The sequence below is a fragment of the Abrus precatorius genome, unplaced genomic scaffold (genome assembly GCF_003935025.1).
Source record: "Abrus precatorius isolate BTA unplaced genomic scaffold, Abrus_2018 Scaffold10, whole genome shotgun sequence".
Classification (NCBI taxonomy): domain Eukaryota; kingdom Viridiplantae; phylum Streptophyta; class Magnoliopsida; order Fabales; family Fabaceae; genus Abrus; species Abrus precatorius.
In genome coordinates, this window is record NW_020874292.1 from 4,148,835 (window position 1) to 4,173,723 (window position 24,889).

The 24,889-nt window shown below is 32.9% G+C and overlaps 2 protein-coding genes across 4 annotated transcripts; one reads left to right on the top strand and one right to left on the bottom strand.

Moving 5' to 3' along the window:
• Positions 1–294: 294 nt before the first annotated feature.
• On the bottom strand, positions 295–11,490 carry LOC113868692 (ADP-ribosylation factor GTPase-activating protein AGD1-like). Its single transcript, XM_027504516.1, has 20 exons — positions 11,446–11,490; positions 11,102–11,178; positions 9,799–9,899; positions 9,137–9,207; positions 8,728–8,790; positions 6,735–6,779; positions 6,252–6,317; positions 6,097–6,144; positions 5,907–6,002; positions 5,766–5,807; positions 5,276–5,497; positions 5,017–5,152; positions 4,570–4,781; positions 4,394–4,492; positions 3,657–3,950; positions 3,184–3,392; positions 3,026–3,116; positions 2,366–2,531; positions 2,003–2,252; positions 295–400 (listed from the first exon to the last, which is right to left on the bottom strand). Exons 1-20 carry the CDS (start codon positions 11,488–11,490, stop codon positions 295–297), a joined length of 2,439 nt encoding a protein of 812 aa, XP_027360317.1.
• Positions 11,491–12,921: 1,431 nt separating this feature from the next.
• On the top strand, positions 12,922–24,312 carry LOC113846333 (chromophore lyase CRL, chloroplastic). Of its 3 annotated transcripts, XM_027474468.1 has the most exons (10): positions 12,922–13,107; positions 13,205–13,369; positions 13,447–13,496; positions 13,590–13,650; positions 13,771–13,806; positions 14,011–14,061; positions 14,729–14,821; positions 15,840–15,944; positions 16,052–16,144; positions 23,963–24,312. In XM_027474468.1, the coding sequence occupies exons 2-10, from the start codon at positions 13,208–13,210 to the stop codon at positions 24,101–24,103; spliced, it is 792 nt and encodes a 263-aa protein (XP_027330269.1). In that variant the 5' UTR covers positions 12,922–13,107; positions 13,205–13,207; the 3' UTR covers positions 24,104–24,312. The 3 variants fall into 3 exon arrangements, 2 of the variants coding, with proteins under 2 accessions (XP_027330269.1, XP_027330259.1); XR_003501672.1 differs by having other exon boundaries at positions 12,922–13,369; positions 16,052–16,983; positions 23,963–24,258; XM_027474458.1 differs by having other exon boundaries at positions 12,922–13,369; positions 16,049–16,144; positions 23,963–24,231.
• The last annotated feature ends 577 nt before the right edge of the window (positions 24,313–24,889 follow it).

The following is a 24,889-nucleotide window of genomic DNA, read 5'->3' on the forward strand; positions in this document are numbered from 1 at the left end:
ATACACACTTCCACAAATTGAAAAGGATGAATGTTGCAAAACTCAGGCTCTGTAGTTGAAAATTAAAATGGACCAGAAGCCCAATTAGACAGCCTATCCCTTACTACATGGCCGACCATAACCAACCCACCAGCTTCAAGCCTCTTGGGCTAGTTGTTTCTTGAAATAAATGACCAAACGTCTGGTTTGGGCTTTTGGGCTATGCTTGTTTTTATGGGCTTCTGATATCTGGACCAAGAGAAAAATCTGAGACATGGGTTTTTTTGAGCCCTTATAGTAAGTTTTGAGGGCATGTCATCTGCTTAAGAGAGCAAGAATGCCTTTGCTAATAGTGTCAGGTTCTGATGCAAGCTTAAGAGGAGTGTTGCCTTCTTCGTCTTCGGCAGCTGGATTGGCACCCCTGAAACAATTGGTAATTTCTTTTAGTAAATTTCCTAACTATGAGCATATTATGTCACACACACAATATGGGACAGTTATGATGGAAACTGAAGTTTGCAAGGCATGTTAATTTCAGTCACCATTTCTATATATTTATTGGTCCAGAACGAGAAAAAAAAAATTATCTGTTTATGTAGAAGTTCAAGAACAACATTAATTACTATTTTTCTACCTTTTGTCTATATAAAATATGGATTTATCCAATCAATGCTCTTAGGACATTAGTTAAGACTCGGAAGTATTTTTTTATTATTAAAAATTATGTTGGGATGCATTGAAAATCAGAGAAAAATATGCATTAATAACACTTTTTGAACACAATTTTATTCTAATTCTTTATCCAATGCCCTTTGTATTGGTTAACGTTTACTATAAAATGTTTATATTATTTGAGTAGTCCAAAGAGTTAAAAAAATATATTAATAAAAGATAAATTCATAACTTTAGCAATTAATTTCAATAACTGATTAAATATCTTCTTCTTTTAGACAAATAAACAGGAATAGAGATAGTAATAAAAAATTAATGATTTTGTTATACGCCTTTAAAAATTTTAGAAATAAAAAAATTTATAATACTTATATATTTTTATATAATGAATATTTTTTAATAAAATCTTACTACTTGGTAATGGTTAAAATGAATCTTATAAACTGACGATAATATTTTAGTAAAATTAAAATGCAATATTTCTCATGGGATAACGAGAAAGATACTACAGGGTTAAAGCATAACCCGTATTTTATGCATGAGATTTCAATTCCTCCTAGACAACCAACCTAATCTCAAGTTTGAGTTCCTGCTGCATGGAGCTTACCAAGGAAAGGGGACAGAATAAATTGATTGAAAAAATGAAAATATGAATAGAACGAAGCTACAATATTGAGAAAACATGCATTACCTTCACAAGAGAGTACCAAATGCCCATGTATGAAATTGGAATAAAAACTTCATGTGTAGTAAATAGTTTTCATTCATGCACTTGGGAAATACTACATTCATGTATCACATTGTAACTTAATTTAATATTAGTGTCTAAGAATTTGCACTTAATTAATGTAAGCCCCTAGCAAATGATCTGCATTAAGTCTATAAATTTTTTTTATATATCCAATTATTTTTAACGTGTCCTACAATACATAATAAAAATTTATTTATCGTATTTTTTTATTATAAAACATAAGATATTACAAAATATAGTTCAATAATAACATTAAATGTTATAAATTTTAATATATATTTTTATTTAATAATTTCTTATTGTATCTCCTTAAGCACATATTAAAAAACTTGTATAAATAAATAATATGAGTGTATTGTCACTTATATTTAAAGTTTGGCAATATAAAATATCGCTACCATTATAACGGTCATAAAAAATAGAATTTTTTGAAATAAAAATTACTTAAACACTTAAAAATCGCAATAGACAGCTCATAAATGATATTCAAAATCTATGTATTTACATTTATCTGCATATGGATAGAGAAATCCAATGAGTGAAATCAAAGAGGTGCAATAAAAAAAATGAGGTGTTTAAGAAATCTTTGAAAATAAGTACCTTGTAATAAGCACTTTTGCAGCTGCATTCTTTCCCCTCATAATGCAGTAATGCAGTGGTGTTCGACCTCTTGAATCAATAGCATTTACATCTGCGCCATGTTGTAGGAGCAGTTCTACCATTGCAGCATCACCAGTTAGGCATGCCAGGTGAAGCGCAGTAGAACCATCTTGGAAGTCTTCCATTATTTCAATCTTACTTTGAGATGATATGTTCGAATTAGTTGAAGAAGGCATGTTGGAAGAAAAGCCTGCACAACAATTCATTCTTTTTAGGATGCATTTTGACACATAACTTGTTTAACAAGTTTTTTTTTTTATAAAAATAATAATATTTGAAGAGTTTGGGGATAAGAAAAGATACCATATAATGCTTCCCCACTAACAAGATTGACATCGACATCTGACTTGACAATGCGTCGGTACACTGCTTTCTTGTCATTGGCACAGATGCTTGCTGCTACCTGTTGTGCTGCCGAAAGGAGACGGTTGTTTTTTGTCACCCGCCGAACAAATATTTTCTCAGAATACTGCAACGAAACAATCTATCAATTTCTATCTCTCTGACATTATTTAGCCTCCCATTATGAAATACTTTTGTAACAAGATCTCTTCTAGCTACTAAAAATTAGCTTTTTTAAAAGTAATTTTAAAGTAGATAAAAGAGTTCTTATATTTAGGACTATAAGTAATAAATATAATTAATCAATACTCTTTTTTTAATAAAAAAAAAATGAGGAAAGAAAAGGATTAGACATTCCTCTTAGGTATCTAAAATGTAACTGGTTGCAAATCATGTAGGAAATGGCAATAGGGTGCCACAAATTGATTGTCAAGGGTAAATAAATATCCTAATCCCATGGTTATTTTTTCTGGGTTATAGAATACCAAGCTTCTTCAATACAATGATAGAGCAGATTTATTGTTTTCCTAAGCTAGAAACTTAAGCTAAGAATCGTAAAATTGAAAACTTGAAAGGGTTCATTTCACCTACCCAACTAGGAAATAACTTGTAAGTTATTACCTTTGCAAAAATGAATCTCTCCTTCAGTGAAATAGGATCATCATGTGCTGGTTTTCTTGCGTGAAATAACTTTTTGGGTACCTTGGATGAACTACATTGCAGGGTCCATGTTAGGGGAAATTTAATTAGTTAATCCCATCAATTATGGCAAAACTTACCCGTCTGGAGTGTCATCAGTTTGTGAAGTACTTGTTGAATGCAACAGCTCCTCCCAAACTGAGTTTGCAAAGAGATTCCCTAGTGACTGAAACATGGTTAAGACAGAGGAATCCCATACTTTCACATCAAGTGTCAGCGATCTTACCTGGGGAAAAAAATGTTTTAACTCCACCTTAATTGCACGTACGAGGAGTGAAAAAAAGAAAGCCTTTTGTTTTTCACGATTAATAATAAAACGTTTTTTTTGTTAACTATTTATTATATTAAAATTTAAAAATTTACTATTTTTTGGTGCTTAAAGGGCTGAAGTTACGATTTTTTATAATAAAATAAGTACTGCACAAAAATTACTAAGAATATACTGTGCTCAATTAAAAAACAAAACCGAAAAAAGGACAATTTAGAATTGTTAAGATGCAAACCAAGTACAATACAACAACATACTCTTAAATATGCAACCTCAACTACTTACTTTTGATACATGTACACCAAGGTTACGGTGAACACCAGAACATTCAATGCATATAAGGATGCCAAGGTTTAAGGATGCCCAATCTGGGTCAGGGTTACCACAATCAGCACATTTGTCATTCCCGCTAACCTTTCTAAGAACATCAATTGGCTTTCCAATTTTTATAATGTTCTTGGTCTTTTGCAAGGTTTCAGATGCAGAATCTCCACTTGATGCATGATCATCATCTGGAGAACTTTGTAAGGAATCAATCTTGCTAGCAGAGTAACAATCGCCGCTTTCTGAGTCATCTGACTGTCACATAATAGTTTAATAATTATAGTAGTCACAATTAATTCAGGAACTAGAGGATGCATATAGAAGAATTTTTCTTAAGAATTGGTCAAGAAACATTCCATGTCATTGCAATTTCAAATGAGCAAGACATTAGATGAGAAATTCTAGATGCTTATAAAAAAGGTGACAAAAATTTCTCAGCACTAATTATAATTATATATATTTGGCACTGTTAATTTCTTTTGCACAGTATAATGATGATTTGTTACAGATAACAGAATTAAACCTTTTAGGTTGATGTTATCAAAGTTTAATTCTTTTAACAAATATTAGATGATAATGCTAAAAGGTTTTGCAATTTTACTAAGTAAATCATAATTAAGGTCTATAAATTATATATTAGACCCACATAATATATTAAGACACTGTCTTGTTTAATGCAAGTAAACAGAAGCCAAAACAGAAGTATGTACCTTATCCAGTGTATGTACACTCAACAAGGAGGCAATTACACCAGTTATCTTTTCCATCCAATCCATCTGGTCCAGGGCATTTTCTGCCTGCCATTTTTCCTCAGTGAGGAGTAATATTAACTATAAATGCCAAACTGCATATATTAAATTTTTGGGATGAGTACCTGCAATGTATAACTCTTTGTTGGTGAAATAATCCTGAAGCAAAACCTTAAATCTGATTGTTCAGCATCAATCTTGATTGTTGATATCAATAGGTTCACTATATGACGTGCTACGGATTTTTCATCAGGGACAACTCCATGGTTATGTGAAGAAAGCAATCGACTCAGAATCCCAGCACTATTGTCAGCAGCACAAGTCTTTTGTAAAGATGCTTGGTTGCCACCCTAAAATAATATGCTTATTTATTAACAAGATAAGGTGATGAAATGAGCATTACCTAACCTACAGTACTAATACTTAATGTATATTTGGAAACACGTTGTTAAAGCTATAAACGTGAATCCAATTAAGAATCTATAACCTGTAGCGTTGAAGTAAACATGAATCCATACTCATTCAAATGTGAATGCAAACATGCTACGAGTAGTTAACTTTCAGTTGCATACTTACATGTAACCCATTCCAGGGTTTACGGTAGTAGTAAAGCATTCCGCGACTGTCAAGAACAAAATACCTTCTCTTCCAGTCACCCCTTAAGTTGGAGGATCGTTTTGAAAGATACCCTTGTCGAATGATTTGGACCTAAATGTTGCACTTTATGAGATGAAGAGATGCCAATGGATAGGACTCAAATGAATAGCTATATAGAATGAAGTGAATTCATATTCTATCAGAGAATGAGTGAAGCATCATGCCCTTAAATACCTTTCCATTTGCAGCAGATTCTGTTACAGCATCTACCACTTCATTTGATATCCTAGAAAAAGGTTGCACTTGAGCTCTATCTTTACCTGGAGAAGTATAAGGGCCATTCAAGGACATCATACTTTGATGATGAACTTGTTTTTTGTACTCTAACATTCTTTCACAAAGAGAAATCTGCTCCTCATTGTAACTTTCTCTTGCTTTTTGTGCATAAGCCAAAACCTACATGTTAGATACAAGAAAGGGAATATTCCATTGAGTAAATAAATGAGAAAAACCAATAATATTTTCAAAACTACAATTTTGCTTGATACTTGAAACATGTCATTATGGTTTTGATGAAAGCATACTATATTAAGCATTTCAAATGTATTATTTTAACCTTAGACAAATAAATAAAATAAACTAAATCTATTATCTAAGGAAAAGAAGCACATTTCCAATCTTCAGTGAGTTGAAAGTAAAAGAAGTGAAGAGTAAATAACACAACCTCAATAATGAAAGGCTCTAGATCATGTAATAGCTGATATCCCTGCAATAGAAATAATTTTGAAGAACGTCGTAAGTGCAGCATTATATCTATGTCATATCCCTACATTTGGAAAATGTCATATGTAACTATGTCATATACCTGTCGATAATATCGAAGATGAGCATCCATAACTCCAGTGACAGCCTCCAAAAATTCAAATCTCTTCTTGGCCTCAACATTATGAAGAGCCCCTACCTAGAATGGGAGGTGAAATATGTTATGCAGTTAAGAGCTAAACTTATACATTTCATACTATTCAAAGTAGCATATCTTGTTCAACTAAGATTACCAAATTGAATCGAGCTTCTTCAAATGCGGTTCTTGCATTGTGCATTTCCTGGAATGTCTCTCTACCAAATTAGATTAAAAAAGATCATGGTAACCCATGACAAGCTAAGACAATATTTATGAGTAAAAATGCCAAAGGTAAGCTACATAGCATACCTCTTCTACAACAGCAGCAATATCCATCCTAGTGCTTTTTCTCAATGACATAAACTTCTCACGTGCCTATAACATAAAATCCACATTGTATTTGTGATATGATGAAGAGATAGGCCAATGAACTTTCAACAGATCTAATTTCTTTTAAAATAGACTGAATTTCTTCCTTGTTTTGGGGACATTGAATACACACATGCATCTTACTCCTTTGCTATTTCTTCAAGACAATCATTGAAACTTGAAAGTGCATGCTCAAATTGAACTTCATGAAGTAACTAAAGCATTACAATGAAAAGTGATTTGAAAGTCCATTATGTAAGAATATGATAGATTACCAACTGAAATAGAAATTTAATTGGTGTTTATTACGATTAAACATTAAAACACAGAATTTGACTGAAACTACAGCAAGAATGTTGTTTCATTGTAAAACGAGGCAGCAGAGGTAATATTGTGAAATTTTTGTACGAAATTGAGAAGCACCTGATCATGTACGAGGGATGCTTTGTCAAAACGTCTTCGAGCTTCCTGCAAGCATCACTTGAAGCATTAAAAGTGTAAAAAAGATCACAAACCATTTGAAGGCAATAGTTATAAATATTTTGTTGAACATATGAAAATCAACTCTCATCAGAGTTCTGATTTCATTACTTTAAATTATTAAAATTTTCTTTTTAAACAAATAAAATATAGATTCTTTGCTCCAAATTTGGTACGTACATAAAATTGCATATAGCAACCTCAGAATACAAAACAAATAATTTCAAGCCAATGCTAGCAAAGAATGAAGGCATCTTTTGATCTTTAAGATTTTAATAGATAAAAACGAGTGATTCACAGTGTTAGCCTTAGATGTTAAGCATAATTCATTTCGTTGAATTGTTGTATAAGATGCCCAAAGACAGTAAACATTTGAAATCAAGGTCAAGAATTCTTTGCTCCAGAATTTTTATTAAGCTAAAGATTGTTGTCACCTATTAGATGATGTTTTTGGTTTGAACTTGAAGTTTTGGTTGATTAAAGATTCAAATTAGAGACTCAAATTCTGAGTGTTAGTTTTCTCAAGTACAGCCATTTGCCTATTTGAAAGCAGTGGCAGATATAAGTAAATCTTATTGGGGTGGCTAAAATAAAATATTATTAAAAACAATTAAATTAAAAAATTAGTTTAAGTATATATATTTTTATCTTGCAGTCATTTTTATATTTAAATTAACCATTTCATTTTTCAGATGTTACAATTAAGCTATTTAATTTTTATCTGCACAAAACCCTGACATTCTTTTTATATTATTTATTTAAATAATTGAGGGTTTATGACACATTTGAAATAAGAAATAATTTGAAAAGTTTTAAATTACAAATTAAAGGACTTTATAAAATGTGAAGTGAGTGTTCAAAAGGATAAACATTTGATTTTTTTAAAAAAATTTGAGTAAAAATATGATATTTGAATTGATGAATTTTAAGTGAAAGAGAGTTAAAATGATATCATGCAATTAGTTTAATTCATGATATTTTTGAAAAAGAAAATAACAATTTAAGAATTTTAAGAAGAGAAAATTAACGATTTGTTTATTATAACAATTAAAAAATAGAGAATAAATTTAAATAAAATTATTTAGAGTTAAAATTTACACATGAAACATAATAATCAAATGTATAATTAAACTTTATGTGTGTTTGTGTGTTTTATATAGACAGAGAATGTATAGAATTTGCCCGGGGGGGGGGGGGGGGGAGTCACTTATTTAACTGTGTAATGCTGGAAATATGTTTGCATTTGGAGGAGCCTAAAGTAAATCTGTGGAAATAAGGCACCACAGATAGCTTCCTCAGCAATTTGATTTAGATCATTCCGCAGAATTATTATATGAGAGGTTGCTCTTTATTCATTTAAACTCAACTCCTTTTGTGTCACCATTTTTACAACTCATTTCTTTATGCTTCTAAACTCCTAATTTCATAAGTTATTTAAAGAGTTGCTGCTTATTCTTGCACATTGGTTATTTATTTAAAATATAAAAAAAAAACTGAATAAATTCCATTTATATAGCACTAATAGAGAGAATCTTATTTTTGACAGGTTATCTTAATTTTGTGTGACAGTGATATGTCTCATGAGCATTGTAGAATACTAATTGAAGTTTTGTAGGGATGACATTAGCGGCTTCAGAGAGGAGGGATAACATCACGTACTTATGACTTATAAAAGTCCTCCAAAAAAATTACTGGGAGTTATATGCAAGTATGATATGGCTAACATTCCATAGGTTAGGGTATAACAATCAACACTATTTAAAGGTTTTTATATACATTTTTCAGAAAAATATATTTGACTGCATTAAAAATTACGAAAGAATGTTTATTAATTATATTTTTAACAATTTTTTTTTTCATTTTTGATTTCTTAGAAAGTACCTTAGCATTTGCCATACTTAAAACATTTAAAAAACTTCTGCTACTCACAATGTACCTTGACATCAAGGATTTCGACATTTAGAATGTTCAGTAACCGGTCATTCAGCATGTGCTCCACCTAAGAAGCCAAATTAAGTAGAGTCAGCTTGGCAATATCAGTTAGAACAATTGTTTTTTATTTACTCAAAAATCATGTAAAGGGATTTTCAACAATTCATTTTGTAGTTTGATCCTACTTAGAAGGATGCACAGGTAGACAATAAGACTACAGACATATCATTAGATTTGAGAAAGAGTTGAGTCACATGAAAAGCCACAAGTCTCTAAACATAGATCGTTTGAAACTAATGATGTTGAAAAAATGTAAATTTATAGGCATTTAATTGTAAATCTAAACATGTTATAAATAAAAGAAAACATTACTAAAACATAAAAAAGACGATCAACATTAGACAAATCATTACCTGTGACCGAAGAAGTTCCTTGTATGTACTAATTTCTCTCATAGCAATAGCAAATTTGGTCATAACAGGTCCTAATGATACCAACACAAAGTTTATCGACATTAATAACAAAAAAGAAAATACTTCTTTTCTTGGAAATTCAAATAAAGCATGATGGTGAAAAATCATGGGAATAAATGAAATAAACATAGCATGCTTCAAATTATTAGAATATTTGAAGCATTTAGATCACATTATCCAAGGAGTTTTAGAAGTTCCTTTAACGACCTAAACAAAGCATGCACAGAGCTAGAGTATACATCCAACTACAATATATGACTTGTTATGCTCAACTGAAATTTTTATGTGAGCTCATGGCCAAAAAATATAACCTAAATCATAGCGGTTTTCCTACACATATAATAAAATTTTTTAGTTAAAAATTATTTTATTTAATACATTAATGAATTGAGTTGAATTAAATTTTGTAATTTTTAATAAAAACTTAGTATAGATTTTATAATTTTTAGAAAAAAGTCAAATTATAATCTCCAAACACATTGCACACCTATTTCCGGTTAATGGCTTTTGCTAAGCAACAAGCATATGACAAAAAATTTACAAGTTTATTTTATCAGAAAAGCCAAAAAGGCAAGAGTAGGGAAGAGACCAACAAGACTTACCCCCCAAAGTTACAAATAGAGGATCATTATGCCCTCCTCCAAAACTTTCAAGGGCACTTGCAAATGCAATGTCTCCATCATATGCCCCTCCAAGCCCTTCCCTACAAAAGTTAAAAATATCGGGGCATTAAAATTTAAGAGCGTGAAAACTGTGGCTAAACATATGTTTAATCAACCTCAATACTCAAAAGTATGCCTTGATTATACCAAATAGCAAGACATAAACTGTCCACGTATTTGCACTTAACTTATGAAATGTTCAACCTTTTTATAAGAATCAAAATTTACATAAATGTAAAAACCTATAGTTTTCTTTCCCCATTTTTTGCTTTATTTCTGATACATGAACCCAAGACTTCATAAACCCACTCTGTTCCAACATGTTTTTCCTCTCATCAAAATATTTCGTTTACTTGGTGTTTCAACAAATTATAGGAATAGTACGATGATTTTAGAAGAAACTTCAAGAGCTCCATGAGCTCTTTTTCTCAATAGATAAAATGTTTCACATCTGCAAACATATTTGGATTCGACGTCCAACCCAAAATCTTTAAATATTATAGTTTATAGGTTCATATCACTTTTTATATATTTTTCAACTTTATCATTTATATTTAATATACATTTTTTTCACTTATATTCGTTACCTCAACAAGCTATTTACGTTCATGCAATCACATTGAAGTAGGTTTCTTTTAAACTTTTGTACACCTACACTATAATTCTGTCATCATTTTTTGGGACTCATTATTGTTCAGTTAGTAACTTGTCATATATTCTATTACTTGCATATTTCCTTTCTAATCCCCATTGAACACCTGCCCTATTTAAATCTTGCCTACACTGTGTCTTATCCAATTTGACACAGTAGTAATACGTGAATAATGAGAGATTCTTGGAATTCAAGCTGGGAACGCACTAAACTAACTAACAATCAATATACTATTATTATATATATGTAAATGATTATTTGACAAATTGCAATTATAAAACATTGACAGTTAAACTAATTTATAATAGCTATGTACGCTAAGCAAAACAAAAATGTCTCGTGAATTATTTAGAATTGTTTAATTGTTGAGACTTAAGGTTTGAGCAAAATCTTTCTAGATTTCAACTTGCCCCAAAGGTATGGAGGCTTGGGTCTTTCTTCTATTTATATTAAGTATCTACCCTCTTAGGAGAGGTGAGGGTCTAATTGTACGTATAAATTGACACGCTTTTAACTAATATTCTACCACCCCACATATTACTAAAGTGCAACAACATATTGATAAACAAAAATGCGTGGAAACACACGTACGTGTACTTTCGACATCCTTTGTAGAACTTCCAACATCTCGAGCGTAACGACTCTGAACTTTCTTCCATGCACTGGAGCTGCATCCACAACCATTCATGACACATACATAATTACTCAACCAATTCGTGTTAAGCACACCACATGCATGACCCTCCCAAACAACAATGAATGAACCTTGAAAATAAAATAATACCAACCACGACATGCGTGCATATATAAATATTTCTACGTAACAGGAACATAAACATCAATGTTCTTAATTATGTGTGTTTTCTTAAGCACCCTGATTCGTAGAATGATTACAATCTTTAGATGATGAGGAAAAAGAATATTTAGAACGAAACCTGTTGTCGGAACATGGGCGAGTCGTTGAGTTTTGCAAAATTCATTTTCAAAAAATAATGTTTATGAATTTTCTTTCTTCCTTTCTTTCTTTTTGCTGGTATTTGTTTGTTTTTGTTGTTTTGTCAAAATGTTATTTAGAGAGCGCATTTGAAGGTTTGAAGCAATGGCTGCGATTTATCATGTCTGTCGCTCGAGATCTCAATTCACCCTTTTATTCTCTCTCTCTGGAAACACCGTGTCACAACATGTTTTTGCTTTGACCAACTATCTATTTAGGAAAATTCTATGATACTTCCAAAATTTGAGGGGTTTAAATATCTTCAACATTCAACAGGTGGATTAATAAAAAAATTAATATATTTAAATTTATTAATCAATATTATTGCATAACATGTATTTCAATTTTATTTATTTTTTAAAAAACTCAAAATTATATAATTATTTCACAGTTAAACTTGTAAAATCACTGAAATTAAACATTTAACTAACATTTAACATATTATTATTAAAAAGAATATTATTTTACTGAAGCTAAATTGTTCATAATACTGTAAATTATATCATTATAATTCTCTTTCATTTCTTTTTTCTACGTTAGATTTTACATATGTTTAGTAATATTTTGTGTAAAATTTCAGGTAAGTATAAATTGACATCAAATCATTCAAACATTATGTACCACAATTTTATAGAGATATCGCAATGTAAAAAAAAGATATAATATATCATCATCATCAGTATCATACAACTTACAAGTTTTCAAAGAAATTATCAATCTGTGTTTGATCAAATTCTTTTACATCGAGATTGCATTAAGTAATATATGCCAAATAAATAAACTATTTTTCTTAGCATGTTGACCTTCTAAATCTTGTGTAAGACCTGCATTAGACTTAGTTTTAAATTTACTTAAATAAATTTTAAAAAAAAATTAACTTGAACAAATTTAGTGAATACTGTTGATATAATATTATATAGGTAAATTTTAAGAGTATTCATAAAATAAAATATTCATTGGTATGTCTAGTCTAAATCATATAAAAAATTATGTATATTTTTTAAGCTTCACCATTTAAATTAGATTGAATTACTCAAATAATTATAAATATAATATAAAGTAAAATATGAAAGTATATAAATTTAAAAATTTTAGTTTTGTAAAATTTTTAAAAATTAGGTCATTGATAAAAATGCATTTTAATAATAAATTTCACATATTTTATTATATTTATTGTTGATTAAAAATTACACTAATTAGAAAATAACCAAGGTAAAAATTAAAAGGTTATTTCAATGAAATTACTGCTTAATAAAGAAAAATATCAATACATATGAAAATCTAAAACACATATTTCATAAAAAGAAGAGAAACATGTTATTACGTGAAAAAGAGAATAATTCGGATCATTTTATTTTTAAGAATAAAATTTAAACTTCATAGTATAGGAGTGTGTTTCTAAATTTTAGCCAAAGATGCCCAATTTTTATTGATATATTCCTTTTTTTTTTTTGGGTACAAATTCACAAATGAATTTGATGAAGATTCATTTGGGCAGAAAACATAAGGAGTGGAATCAAAATTAAAACCTCTTTTCTCTCTTTCTCTGGCTCTGAATGATGAACAATTCATAAACCAGTGACAAATAAGAGAGAGGAACGAGGTGGTCTCCTTCTCCAACTCAGAGATTGCTCCGCAACTAAGTCTGATTCCATGATTGCTTATCATTATTATTATTATTCATTTCCTTAAAAACACAGAAGATGGGTACGGGTTCAGATTCCAATGGATGGAACCGTGCTCGAGGGTTAGCCGTTAAGACTCTGCTACTCATTGGTGGTGCACTTCTCGTCAAGCGACTCCGCAAGTCCACCACGCGTTGGGACCATGCTCGCTTTGTCACCAAGTCCCTCACCGGCCAAAGGGTTCTCCTTTTTTCATTCCGCTCTTCTTCAACTCTCTTCGTTTTAATTTCTTAATTTTGAATTGTTTATAATTGTAGTATTCAAAGGAGCAAGCTTCTAGAGACCCTGATAACTATTTTAATATTAGGTATGTTATGTTTCTACCAATTCATTAGCACACCTAAATTGTGGTTTTATTTGGTTTGCATAAGTTGTTTATCCTTTCATTTGGTATTTGCAGAATGCTTACGTGTCCTGCAGCAGAGCTAGTGGATGGTTCTAAGGTCTTGTATTTTGAACAGGTGAGGAATGTTATATAAGTATGCAAGTTCCTTCTTTGTTTGTGACTTTTAGTTTTCAATCTTTTTTGTTATCTATGCTTTCAAGATAAGCTCAAATGAAGATTTTCTTTGTGCTGCTAGGCTTTTTGGAGAAGTCCACAAAAACCCTTTCGGCAGGTACCTATATATCTTACATTTTTTTCTTTTGTTTCTTTGTATTTGAAATATAAACAACATCAAGATGCTTCCATTGACTATTTGCTTTGGTGAAAAATGTCTGCATGTTAAACTTTTTTATGTTATTGTTTTCAGTTTTTCGTATTGACTGAAAAAACATCTAATCTTTATTTTCATTGTTATTATTATTATTTTTTTTTGCAGAGGTTTCTTATGGTGAAACCTTGTCCTAAAGAGTTGAAATGTGATGTTGAGGTATGTATTTGTTCACTTCAATGATGCTGATGCCCTTTCCATTCTTCTAGCACTTTGTTATATGAAACCTGTTCTAATGCTTGTGATAAGTTTTCTCTGTGAAGAGTAGTTAAGTTAGCCACACCACACTTGCCTTGAGTATCATGATTTGTGTATATTGATGATTTTGATGCTGATGCCTTGTCTTACTGATATCTCTAGCTTCATAAGACAATATTGAAATCTTCTTTCAAGGGTGTGTACCATGACTTTTCTCTAGAATGGCATTCAAAAAATTATGCTAAGCCTTCCTTACAAAAAGTAGTAAAATTTTCTGAAATTTTAGCTTTTCTGATATTACATGTACACAGTGATGCAGGAGAAAAGGGATCAAATTATAATTAAATGTTAGGATATTGTAGATTTGAGTAGCCATACTATATTTGTGTGTATAGTTGATCCAAACAGTATCAACATTTAAGTATAATTGATCCAACTGTTGTCCTACATTACAAGGAAACTTGTTTTATGTTTTTGCTCTGATTTCTAGGAGCATGATACCACTCTGTTTTACATTTTTATTTCATTTTTAGAAGAATAGCCTATTCTCTTTCTTGTTACAGTTTTCAAGTGGCTGTTATATTTTGTTTAAATCTGAGCATGAATACTAACTTCTGTTCAATGGCAGTTGAGTACTTATGCAATTAGGGACATGGAGGAGTACAAAAATTTCTGTGATCGACCGAAGGATCAGCGTCCACAGCCAGAAGAAGTGATTGGGGTAAGCATTTTGTCATGTTCATGGTTCATACTGTGATCCTAGCTTTAGAGTTAGAGGCATACACTTTATGAACATTTCTTTTCTTTTCTTTTTTGGTTAGAGACAGAGCAGTGACCAAGTGGAACAGAAAAGAAAATGATTTGAAAATTAAAAAAAGAAAAGCCTTAGGATGTTAAAAAGAAATGCTGTAGAGGTGGAGTGAAGAAGAAAAAGGAAAGAAAGAGAGTGGTGAAAAAATAAAAGCTATTTTTAGGATTAAAAAAAGGAAAGAAGGGGGAAAAGAGGCCGAAAAAGAGGTATAATCTTTAGATTTTTGAAATATAATAGTTGTAGTCTTGTAGATAGATTGAAGGATATCCTGAGATTGGTTAGACATCACATCTGAAATGAAGTGTTGGGTATAAACATATTTCTGTTTGAATACGGCATAATATATTAATGATTAAGGATTATGTTACAAAATATCTTAGATGCCATTAATCTAATTGGCCAGTTTCTGAGGTTGATAAAGGTAGAGTGGTGAGTGAAATGCATCTTTATATCAGCTGCCACTCTTAAATGATAATTGATCAAATGAGTGAAGAAATTTTCAAGTTTGTCTGAGGAGTTGAAGCTGTTATTTCCCCCTAATTTTGTTTATAAGGAGCTGCGATGATAATTCAATGACTTACCTAAGCAGGATGTAAAAGCTTGGCTGGCTTCTTGGGTATATTACCTGTACAGAATGGGATATGGAGTTTTCTTTCATGAAATGCTACTAGCTTAATTACCAGAATGAAATATATCTGTGGATTGATTTGTCACTTCTGCATTTCTGATTATAATGTTGTCCTACATTTCTTTTCTTGCTTTTCCTGTGTGTGTTGTTTTGGCTTTACTTAGGTTATTTTTGTTTACACTTAAATTGACAAAAATCTATTATGGTTGACAGTTTCTTAGGTAATTGCTTTAGTATGTTCTATGGGATCATGACGAGTTTTTGTATTTGAACAATTGTAACACGTACTTTGTTTTGCAGGATATTGCAGAACATTTAACAACAGTACATCTTAAGCGATGTCCACGTGGAAAACGTTGCTTATATGAAGGTTCAACGCCACCTGGTGGATTTCCTAATTCATGGGTAATTTTCAGTTCAAACTATTGTCTTAATATTCTCATCCTCGTCCTTTTACAACTTTTACTATACATAAGAGTTGGATTGAACATCTATACTCTCTTTTGTAGCAGAATGGGGCAACCTACTGTACTTCAGAACTTGCAGTTATGAAAAACAATGAGATACATACCTGGGATAGGGGTTATGATGACGATGGCAATCAAGTCAGTTTTCTTTATCTCGTTTTATCTAGTTTGACTAGTTTTATGGATTATGATAGGAACAGAATGATGATGTAAAAGGAGATAATATTATTGATGAAACCAAAGATGGTGAACCTGAGCTCTTACAAATGAAAAACCAGAGCCAAGGCATTAGTATTCTCTCTCCAACAACAACCAGATAACAATTCCTATCTCTCTCTTTTCTCTCCCTCCTCCTATAAGCATACTGTATGGCATAACAACTTGCCCAGCCCAGCGAAATGTAGCGATAACTTTCACCCCTAACACACTTCTTTTTGATATGCATAGACACTTTCCATACTTTGTGCTTCTCATGGATAGAGCCCACCAGCTGATCCATGCCTTGTACTACATGATCCAGATCACATTACCCATGGAAAGAGCTGGTAATATTAGTTTGTAGGTGACACTCCCATACGTCTCCAACACTTGGAAGAGACCATAATATCTAGGGGGCATTTTCTGACTAATTTTGCAACAAATTGTTGCATATATGATAGCAATTTAAGAAAAACCCATTTTCCCACTTCAAATTCTTTTGTCTTCCTACTTGAACCTGCATACTTCTTCATTTGCTCTTGAGCCTTAGTTAAGTTATATTTTAGTTGCCTTCAAGCTTCATTCCACTCCTCTAATTTATGAGCCACAGCTGCTACTTTAGTCTCACCTGGGATAAAACATACAACTGTTGGAGCCTTTCGATCATACACCACCTCAAATGGAGTAGCCCTAGGAGAGGCATGAAAAGTGGTGTTATACCACAATTCAACCCAAGACAACCATTCCTACCAACTTGGGCTGCTTGGAAGCAAAACATCGTAAGTATACCTCTAAACACCTATTAACTACCTCGATTTGTCCATTGGTCTCTAGATGATAAGAGGAAGGCGTCTTCAGCACCATTCCTTGCAATTTGAATATATCTTGCCAAAATATGCTAACAAATATGGGATCCTGATCTGTAAGAATTGATTGCAGTATGCCATGCAACTTCACCACTTCTCTTGCAAAGACAGCAGCCACACTTATGGCTGTATATGGGTGTTTAAGTAGAATAAAGTATGCCTACATTCACAAGCAATCAACAAGTACAACTGCTTAAATCCCTTCAATTTAGGTAATCCTGTAATAAAATTGAGTGAAATATCCTCCCAAACTTGATCTGGAATGGGCAGGGGTTGTAACAAACCATATGGAGAGGTGGTAGCATATTTCTGTCGCTGACAAGTATCACAACCCTGCACAAATTCAATCCAATATAAATTTCCTACTTTTCTTCTATATGTCCTAAAAAAACCTCAGTGTCCTGTGGGAGAGGAATGGAATTCTTGCAGAAGCAAGAGAATTATAGTTGAAGTAGAAGATATGACTAACCTGCCTTTATAGAGTAAAAGTCCCTTCTGAAGACTGAATCCGGATCTCGAAGTAGAATCTGCCTGTAAATCCTAAATTATGTCTTTCAAGATCTGGGTCCTTTGTGACTTCAGGAGTTAGAACTGTGTAAAACTCCCACGTTGGTTTCTTCTTAACCAATATGACTGGACTTCAGGAGTTAGAACTGTGTCTAATAACTTCCTGTTGCAACAAGCCATGCACATGTTTCTCAATCATACTTTTGTGCAAATGAGGATACCTATATGATCAAACACTGATTGGTCCAACTCCTGGTTGCAACACAATTTTATGCTTAGTAGCTCTCTTTGGAAGCAGCCCTAACACATCCTTAAAAACCTCGGGACATGTCTCCAACAGTTGAGTGAGTTCCTTCTACTGTAGAGGGGTCAATTGTGGTTTATCAACTCTATTATCTTCCACTTCATTGTGCCTTAACTCTCTTGGCTCTGTCATTAACTCCTTTTAACAAATTGTTAAATGAACCCAATCCCTGCATGTCCTTCTGGAGAAACCATGCTGTCATTATTCTGCCCTCTTAGCTAAACTGATTTGCCTTGATGCTTGAAATTCATGGTCATTTCTCCCCAATCCATAACAACTTTCCCCAAATTCCTAAGCCAAGCAACCCCCAATATTATATCTAGACCACCTAAATCCAGTACATATGCTTTAATAGTAATTTCAATGCCACCAAGTTGAATTCTAATTTCAGATGATTTAGAACATTTTCCACGCGTTATAACTTTATGTCCATCACCTAGGCAGATACTCAAATCTTCAGTAGAAGTGTTAGGAACCAATAAACACAATAGAATAACAGCAAGGCAAGATGGAAGAAAAACGATGGAATATTGTATTAATGGACTGATAAAGGAACTACAAGTGGAGGTAAAACTCCACTGCCCAAAGCATCAGCTCCTAATAGGGAAAACAAGGGTTTTCTCTATCCAAAACAACAAATGCAAACAAAAATCGAATCCCCTCTCTCATACTCCTCTTCTGATCTTATGCAATTGTCATTCCCTCTCTCCTCTAACTACCTCTGCCACCTAACTAGATTCAATAGGATTCCTAGGGCCCACAGCCTTCTTCCTCCTCACATACACTCTGTAGGATCCTGATGCACTATTCCCTTCATGGACCATTGGCACCTTCGGCCCATTAGGACTTTGGGCTGCAACAAGAAGTAATAAGTCTAGAGCAGTAGTCACTGGAGATGAAATAAAATTTGTTAGTGTGAAGTACTACTATCCACAATAATTAGAATCCTAATTCCGTTAAGCTTGCCTTCAAACTTCATAGTCTTCATTCCTTGTAATAAATCGCTGGTGACCCCACAAAGATCCATAGCCTTTACTTCATGACGGTTGTCTTTGTCTTCATCAACTTCAATCGCTATGATCTCTTCTCCTTCATTAATAGTCTCACCATCACCAAGGATTAATAATCTCGTTACTTTTCTGGACTTTGGTGCAGAGGATGGTATTTATCTCTGCTTCTAAAGCACAATCCCTTAGATTTCTTGTCCATGAACTCCTGGTATGAGAGATGTTTAAGGGTCTTACTACATTCATTACTGTCTCTCTTTTCCCTTTCATTTTGAGAAGTAAGAGAGGGTGTTAAGCCCCCCTTAATTTGTGACCTGAATGCGTGCCCAATGCCCAAATTAATCTGATTTGAACCAAATTGAACCATATCCAAATTATTGGGTATGGCCAAAAGGCTTTTATTGTGAACCTTTGAATTACTAGTCTGAATGCTAGAAAAGAAACTCCCTTGACCATCGACAACTCCTTGCAATTCAGCTTTCACATATCTAGCAACTTTTATCATTTCTAACCTAGTTCAAGTGTTAAAGGTTCAAAAGGCAAAATCTTAACTTGGGTAAATTGCTGACTTTAGATGAGATAAACTCGAATTCTACAATATATTCCTCAACACTTCTTGTTTGTAGCAAAATAGAAAGGTCCTCAAATGGATTATCATAGCACACCTGCTGCCATACCATTCTAGCATTGCTTGTTTTAATTTGAACCACATAAGATGAATTTGTCTCCTTTAGCAAGTTGAACAAGTGGATTGTGGGTTGCTCCATACATAGCTTGGCAAGCTTCACCTTCACTTCATATAAATATTCTAGACCTCAAAACATAGTAGTCAATAGCGTGCTAACGCCCACTATCGTAGAGGAGCATAGCGGAGTGGCTCCTTGTTGCAATTCCATGCTTGTTGCATTGCGGTCACCATCACACCATCACACGCGGAAAAAAGTTAAGTTTGCCCTTCTTTTCTAAATGTTGGAACATTTTTAAGTGGGGCAATCTTGAGATTTGTCCCCCCTATTACATTGTTGTTTTTCTGTGCTTCTCCTTTGTCTTCAACAGATCGAAATTGAACCTAGTGTAGTGCTTTGCTTCGTTCTCCATCTCAGCCATTATTTTCTAGTGAGTCACCATTTCTGGCCAAGTTCAGTTGTCTTCATCTTTGGCAAAACCCAAATTATTTCTGACATGACCTGGACATTTTTTGGCGATGTCAGGACATTTTCTACTATCTGTTTTAGAGCTTTTTATGGTGACTGACCACTCTATTCTCTAGTTTCCTTATTTGTTTTGATTATTTATTTCCTTCCCTGTTTTGATTTTCTTCATTGTTCTGTTTTGTTTTTCTTCTTTGAACAAACACCCCCCCCCCCACTGATGATCCAAATTTGACGTGTTACATTCTCTAACTCACTTTTGATCATTAACTATACATATGTCTTTAATTTGGATATTAATTTTGCATTTTTTAGCATATATATGTGTAGCATAATTTATATTAGGTGCCCACTTAGGTTCATCCGTTCATGGGACCTAACATTGCCACCCCCAATCAATTGAAGCCTTGTCCTCAAGGCTGACATCTTGAAATTGAGTGAAAATTGTGAGAGCGTCTTCACCAGGCTGTCCTTTCCACTTATTGATTAACCAATAAGTAGAATGAAATGAGCCTATTTGGAGAAACTACCACCAAAATAGTATCAAATCCCTTGGACTTTGGTATAGCAGTAACAAAATCAAGACTTTAATCCTCCCAAATTTGTTCCGGAACATCTAAAGTAATCGTGCAGGAGATAGAGCTTGATATTTTTGCCAGTTGACAAATGTTGCATTCTTTAACAAACTCTTGAACTCTCTTTTTCATTTCACACCAATAAAAACATTAAGCCAACTGCCTGTACATTTTGAAATACCCTAAATGTCCACCCGTCAAGGTGCTATTAAATTCTTAGAGTAATGTTGGAATCCAAGTCGGTGTTGCAGGGATAACCAATCTGTCATAGTACAATAGAACACCAGAATGTAGAGAGAACCTAGGTCTGGAAGAAGGGTCTTGCTGCAAATCTGAAAGCACCTTCTGCACAAAAGGATCTTGTTGGATTCCTTGTATTTTCTTAGAATCCAACCACTCCAGTTTCGAAATCAAAACCTGTAAATCCAGCTCCTGTGTACATCTAGATAAAACATCTGCAGCCTTGTTTTGGAGACCAAGTTTGAAAATCACTTCAAAATTATACCTAACAATTTTGTAAGCAAATATTATTGGTCTGGAGTTGTGATTCGATTCTGCAACAACTGCCTCAAACTTCTTTGATAAAAAAAAACTTTAAAATGTCTTCCTAATAAATAAGGTCTGTAGTGCTGAATTGACAAGACCAATGCCATGAGTTCTTTGTGATATGTAGACTTAGCTAAGTTTTCCTCAAAAAGAGATTTACTAAAATAGGCTAAAGGCCTACCATTAGCATCAAAATTGCTCCCAAACCTCTTCTAGCTGCATCACACTCAATTATAAATTCCTTAGTAAAATCTAGAAGCCTCAAAACTGGTGCTTCTGTAATAATTTTTTCAACTCATCAAAAGCTACCTGAGCCACTTTACCCCATTGGAAGCCTCTAACTCCTATAATACTTTTTTTTCAACTCATCAAAAGTTACCTGAGTCAACTTAATTTGTTTCAACTCATCAAAGGCTAAAGGCCAATGAAGGGTTTGACAATTTTGTCATAATCTTTAATAAACTTTCTATAATACTTTGTTAGTCCAAAGAAGCCTCTAACTCCTCTTAGACTTTGGAATTGGCCAATCTAACACCTGCCGAACTTTCTCAAGATCCATGGCCGCTCTTTTTACTGAAATTATATGGCTAAGATACTCTATCTCTTGTCTACTAAATTGATACCTCTGGTTCACCACCAACTCATGATCATGAACGCAGCCCAAAACATGCCTCAAAGGATGGATGGATATGAGAGTTCCAATCAGTGTTGTATATTAAAATGTCGTTAAGAAACACCTACACAAACTTCCTCAAGCAATGTCTAAATACATCATTCATTAAAGATTGAAAGTGGCCGGTGCATTCATCAACCCAAAAGGCTTAACTAAATTTCATCATGTCCATTATGTGTCCTAAAAGCTGTTTTATGACTGTCTTCTTCTCTTACTTGAATCTGGTGATAACTAGACTTCAATTCCAGCTTTGAGAAGTAAAAAAAGCTCCATGCATCTCATCTAACAACTCTTCAATAACAGGGATCAGATACTTGTCTAGAATTTTGGCTTTATTGAGAGTTCTATAATTGATACACATTCTCCATATAAGGTCCTTCTTTATCAATATCACTGGGCTGGAATAAGCATTTGTTCGCGGTCTGATTCCTTGAATTCAGTCACTCCTCTACTCCAATTAGTAGGGACTTCTACCAATGTGGCCAACCACTTCACAGCCAAAATTAAGTTGACTTATTTCATATCGAACACATAAAAATCAATGCATATTTGCAAGTTTTTCAACTCAACTACTACACTACATCTCCTTGGCACATATTTTTGGTTCCCATCTTCTAATTTGACTCCCTCCTTGGTGGTGTTGCCATACTATAACGCCAAGGACTGCACAATCTTCATTGAAATGAAATTATGAGAAGCTCCACTGTTAACCAAAATTATCGGTGAAACTCTTGATTTTTCCTTTTATTTTTATGGCTTTGGGCTTAAATCTAACTCCTCGACCCATCGCATAACAAGTAGAACACACTAGCTCTCTACTAGGATGCTCCTCCATCTCCAAGGCTAATACCTCCTCTCCCTTCTCAATTGCTCATCATCCATAATGATTAACTTAAATTGTCGCATAGGGCATTGTGATGCACAGGGTGAAAGTTTTGGTCATATTTGAAACACAACCCTTTTTGCTTCCTTTCTATTAGTTCACCATATGATAAGTGACGCACTCCTCGGTCTTTCCCATTATTGACTCGGCTTTCTCCAGCCCTAACATTGCCCAAACTTGACCCACCAAACTTTCCTTTCCTTCTTTCTGAACTTCCTATTTTGTGTTCCACTTGAATTTCCATCAAGTTAGGCTATAGGCAAAGGCTCTATTCCAAAATGCAGAAACTATATTTGAGCTTCTCCTATACTTTGTTTTATACTGCACAACCCCTAACAAGTCAGTCTCAGTTGCCCTTGCTAACTCTATCATCCTCACCTTGATAACAAGTTTATGAATACGGACTTTTAATATTTGCTCTAAGACTACATATAAAGTAGGCCATGATTAAGGTATCTGGCAAGTTGGACCAATTGTTAGAGACCAAATTAAAAGATATGAACTGCATTATTAGCAAAGAGGATAACAGTCCTACAAAGGTTCACACTCTTGCACACTACTAACCAAAAAAAAAAAAAAAGAGCATAACTGACCCGATCTCTCTCTTCCCCCCATTATATTAACCATTACATGTCAATTTGCTTTCCATGACTAATTTCTCTTTCTAATTTCCATTCTGCACCTTCTTATTTCTCCTATATTTTTTCCAAATCCAAGTCCCATGACTGGGTTGGACTGGACTTGTCCACTTAGGTTCATGGGACCTAACACCTTCCCATTTGGATTGGGACCCTAGGCATCAAAGGTGCAATGTCCCATCATCTTACCCAGCTCTTTCTACAGAGACTGTTGAAATTCAACCATTGACAACTTGGGTGGCATCGACACTTCTCTTAAGCTCTCCTGATTTGACAGGTCAGACCGAACAATAGGAACAGAATGATATAAAAGGAGACAGTATTATGATGAAACCAAAGATGGTGAACCTGAGCTCTTATGAAGGAGAAAACAGCCAAGGCTCCACACACTTCTTTTTCTCACGTATACACTTCCCATATTTTGGGTTTCCTATGAATTGAGCCACTAGCTGATCCATGTCATCCATGTCTTGTACTACTTCATGACTCACATTACACATTTGGAACTCTATCAGATTGCTTTACCTTTGTAGTTGCAAATATGGATATATAGTATATAGACAACAACAAAGAAAACTGTAACATGAATTATTCCTATTTGATTGCAGGTTTGGGGACAAAAAGAAGGCCCTTACGAGTTCAAGCTTGCACCAACCTCCAGTTTTAATGATATGTTTTCTCCCTTGAATTTTCCCCCTCCACCATCCATGGAGAGAAGAATAGAGGGTTCATTCGTTTTACAAGAATGAAAGCGTTCCATATAATCGGAGTGTGTAATTATGTTACTGTAGCTCTGTCAATATGTCTTTCTCGTTAGTCAGTACTATCTTGTCAATATTTTCATTTCAGACTAGAGTTAAAAGCAAAAGTCAAATAAAAAGCTGGCTTCTTAGAGCATTTTTGGATTAGATTTTGTTTAGATATTATAATTTAATTATGAAAAAAAAAACACTATTGGTGATATCATTCAAATGTGTCTGGTGATTTAGATTATAATTAAAGAATATAACTTCAATAAAGGAATTTGTTTATGATAATTGTGGAACTTATTATTAAAAATAACTTATATTTAAGCTAACTTTAAGTTTCCTATTTTATCTCTAGTAATTAATTAATTTAAATATAAAATGTTATTATAAAAATTGTCTTTTTATTATTTTATTATAAAAATACTTTTTTAAACAATTTGAATGAAATGGATTGCTTTGAAATTGCTTTTCATCAAATACATATAACTATGATGTTTATTTCGTTGAATGAACGATAATTGATTATACCTGTAATCATTTCTTAAAATAATTTAATAGTTTAATTAAGTTTTTAATCTTTATAAAAATTGCACAATTTAATCTTGATTTCTATCAAATTTTTTTTTGTTAGAATATAGTTTTCATTTTCTATGAATTATTGTTTTTAGTCTTTTTAATTGATGTGATTCAATCAAAAGCTATTACTTGACTGTCTGAAAAATTAAAAATAATAGTTTATAAAAGTATAGGAATTATATTCTAACAAAATAATTTACAGAGACTAAA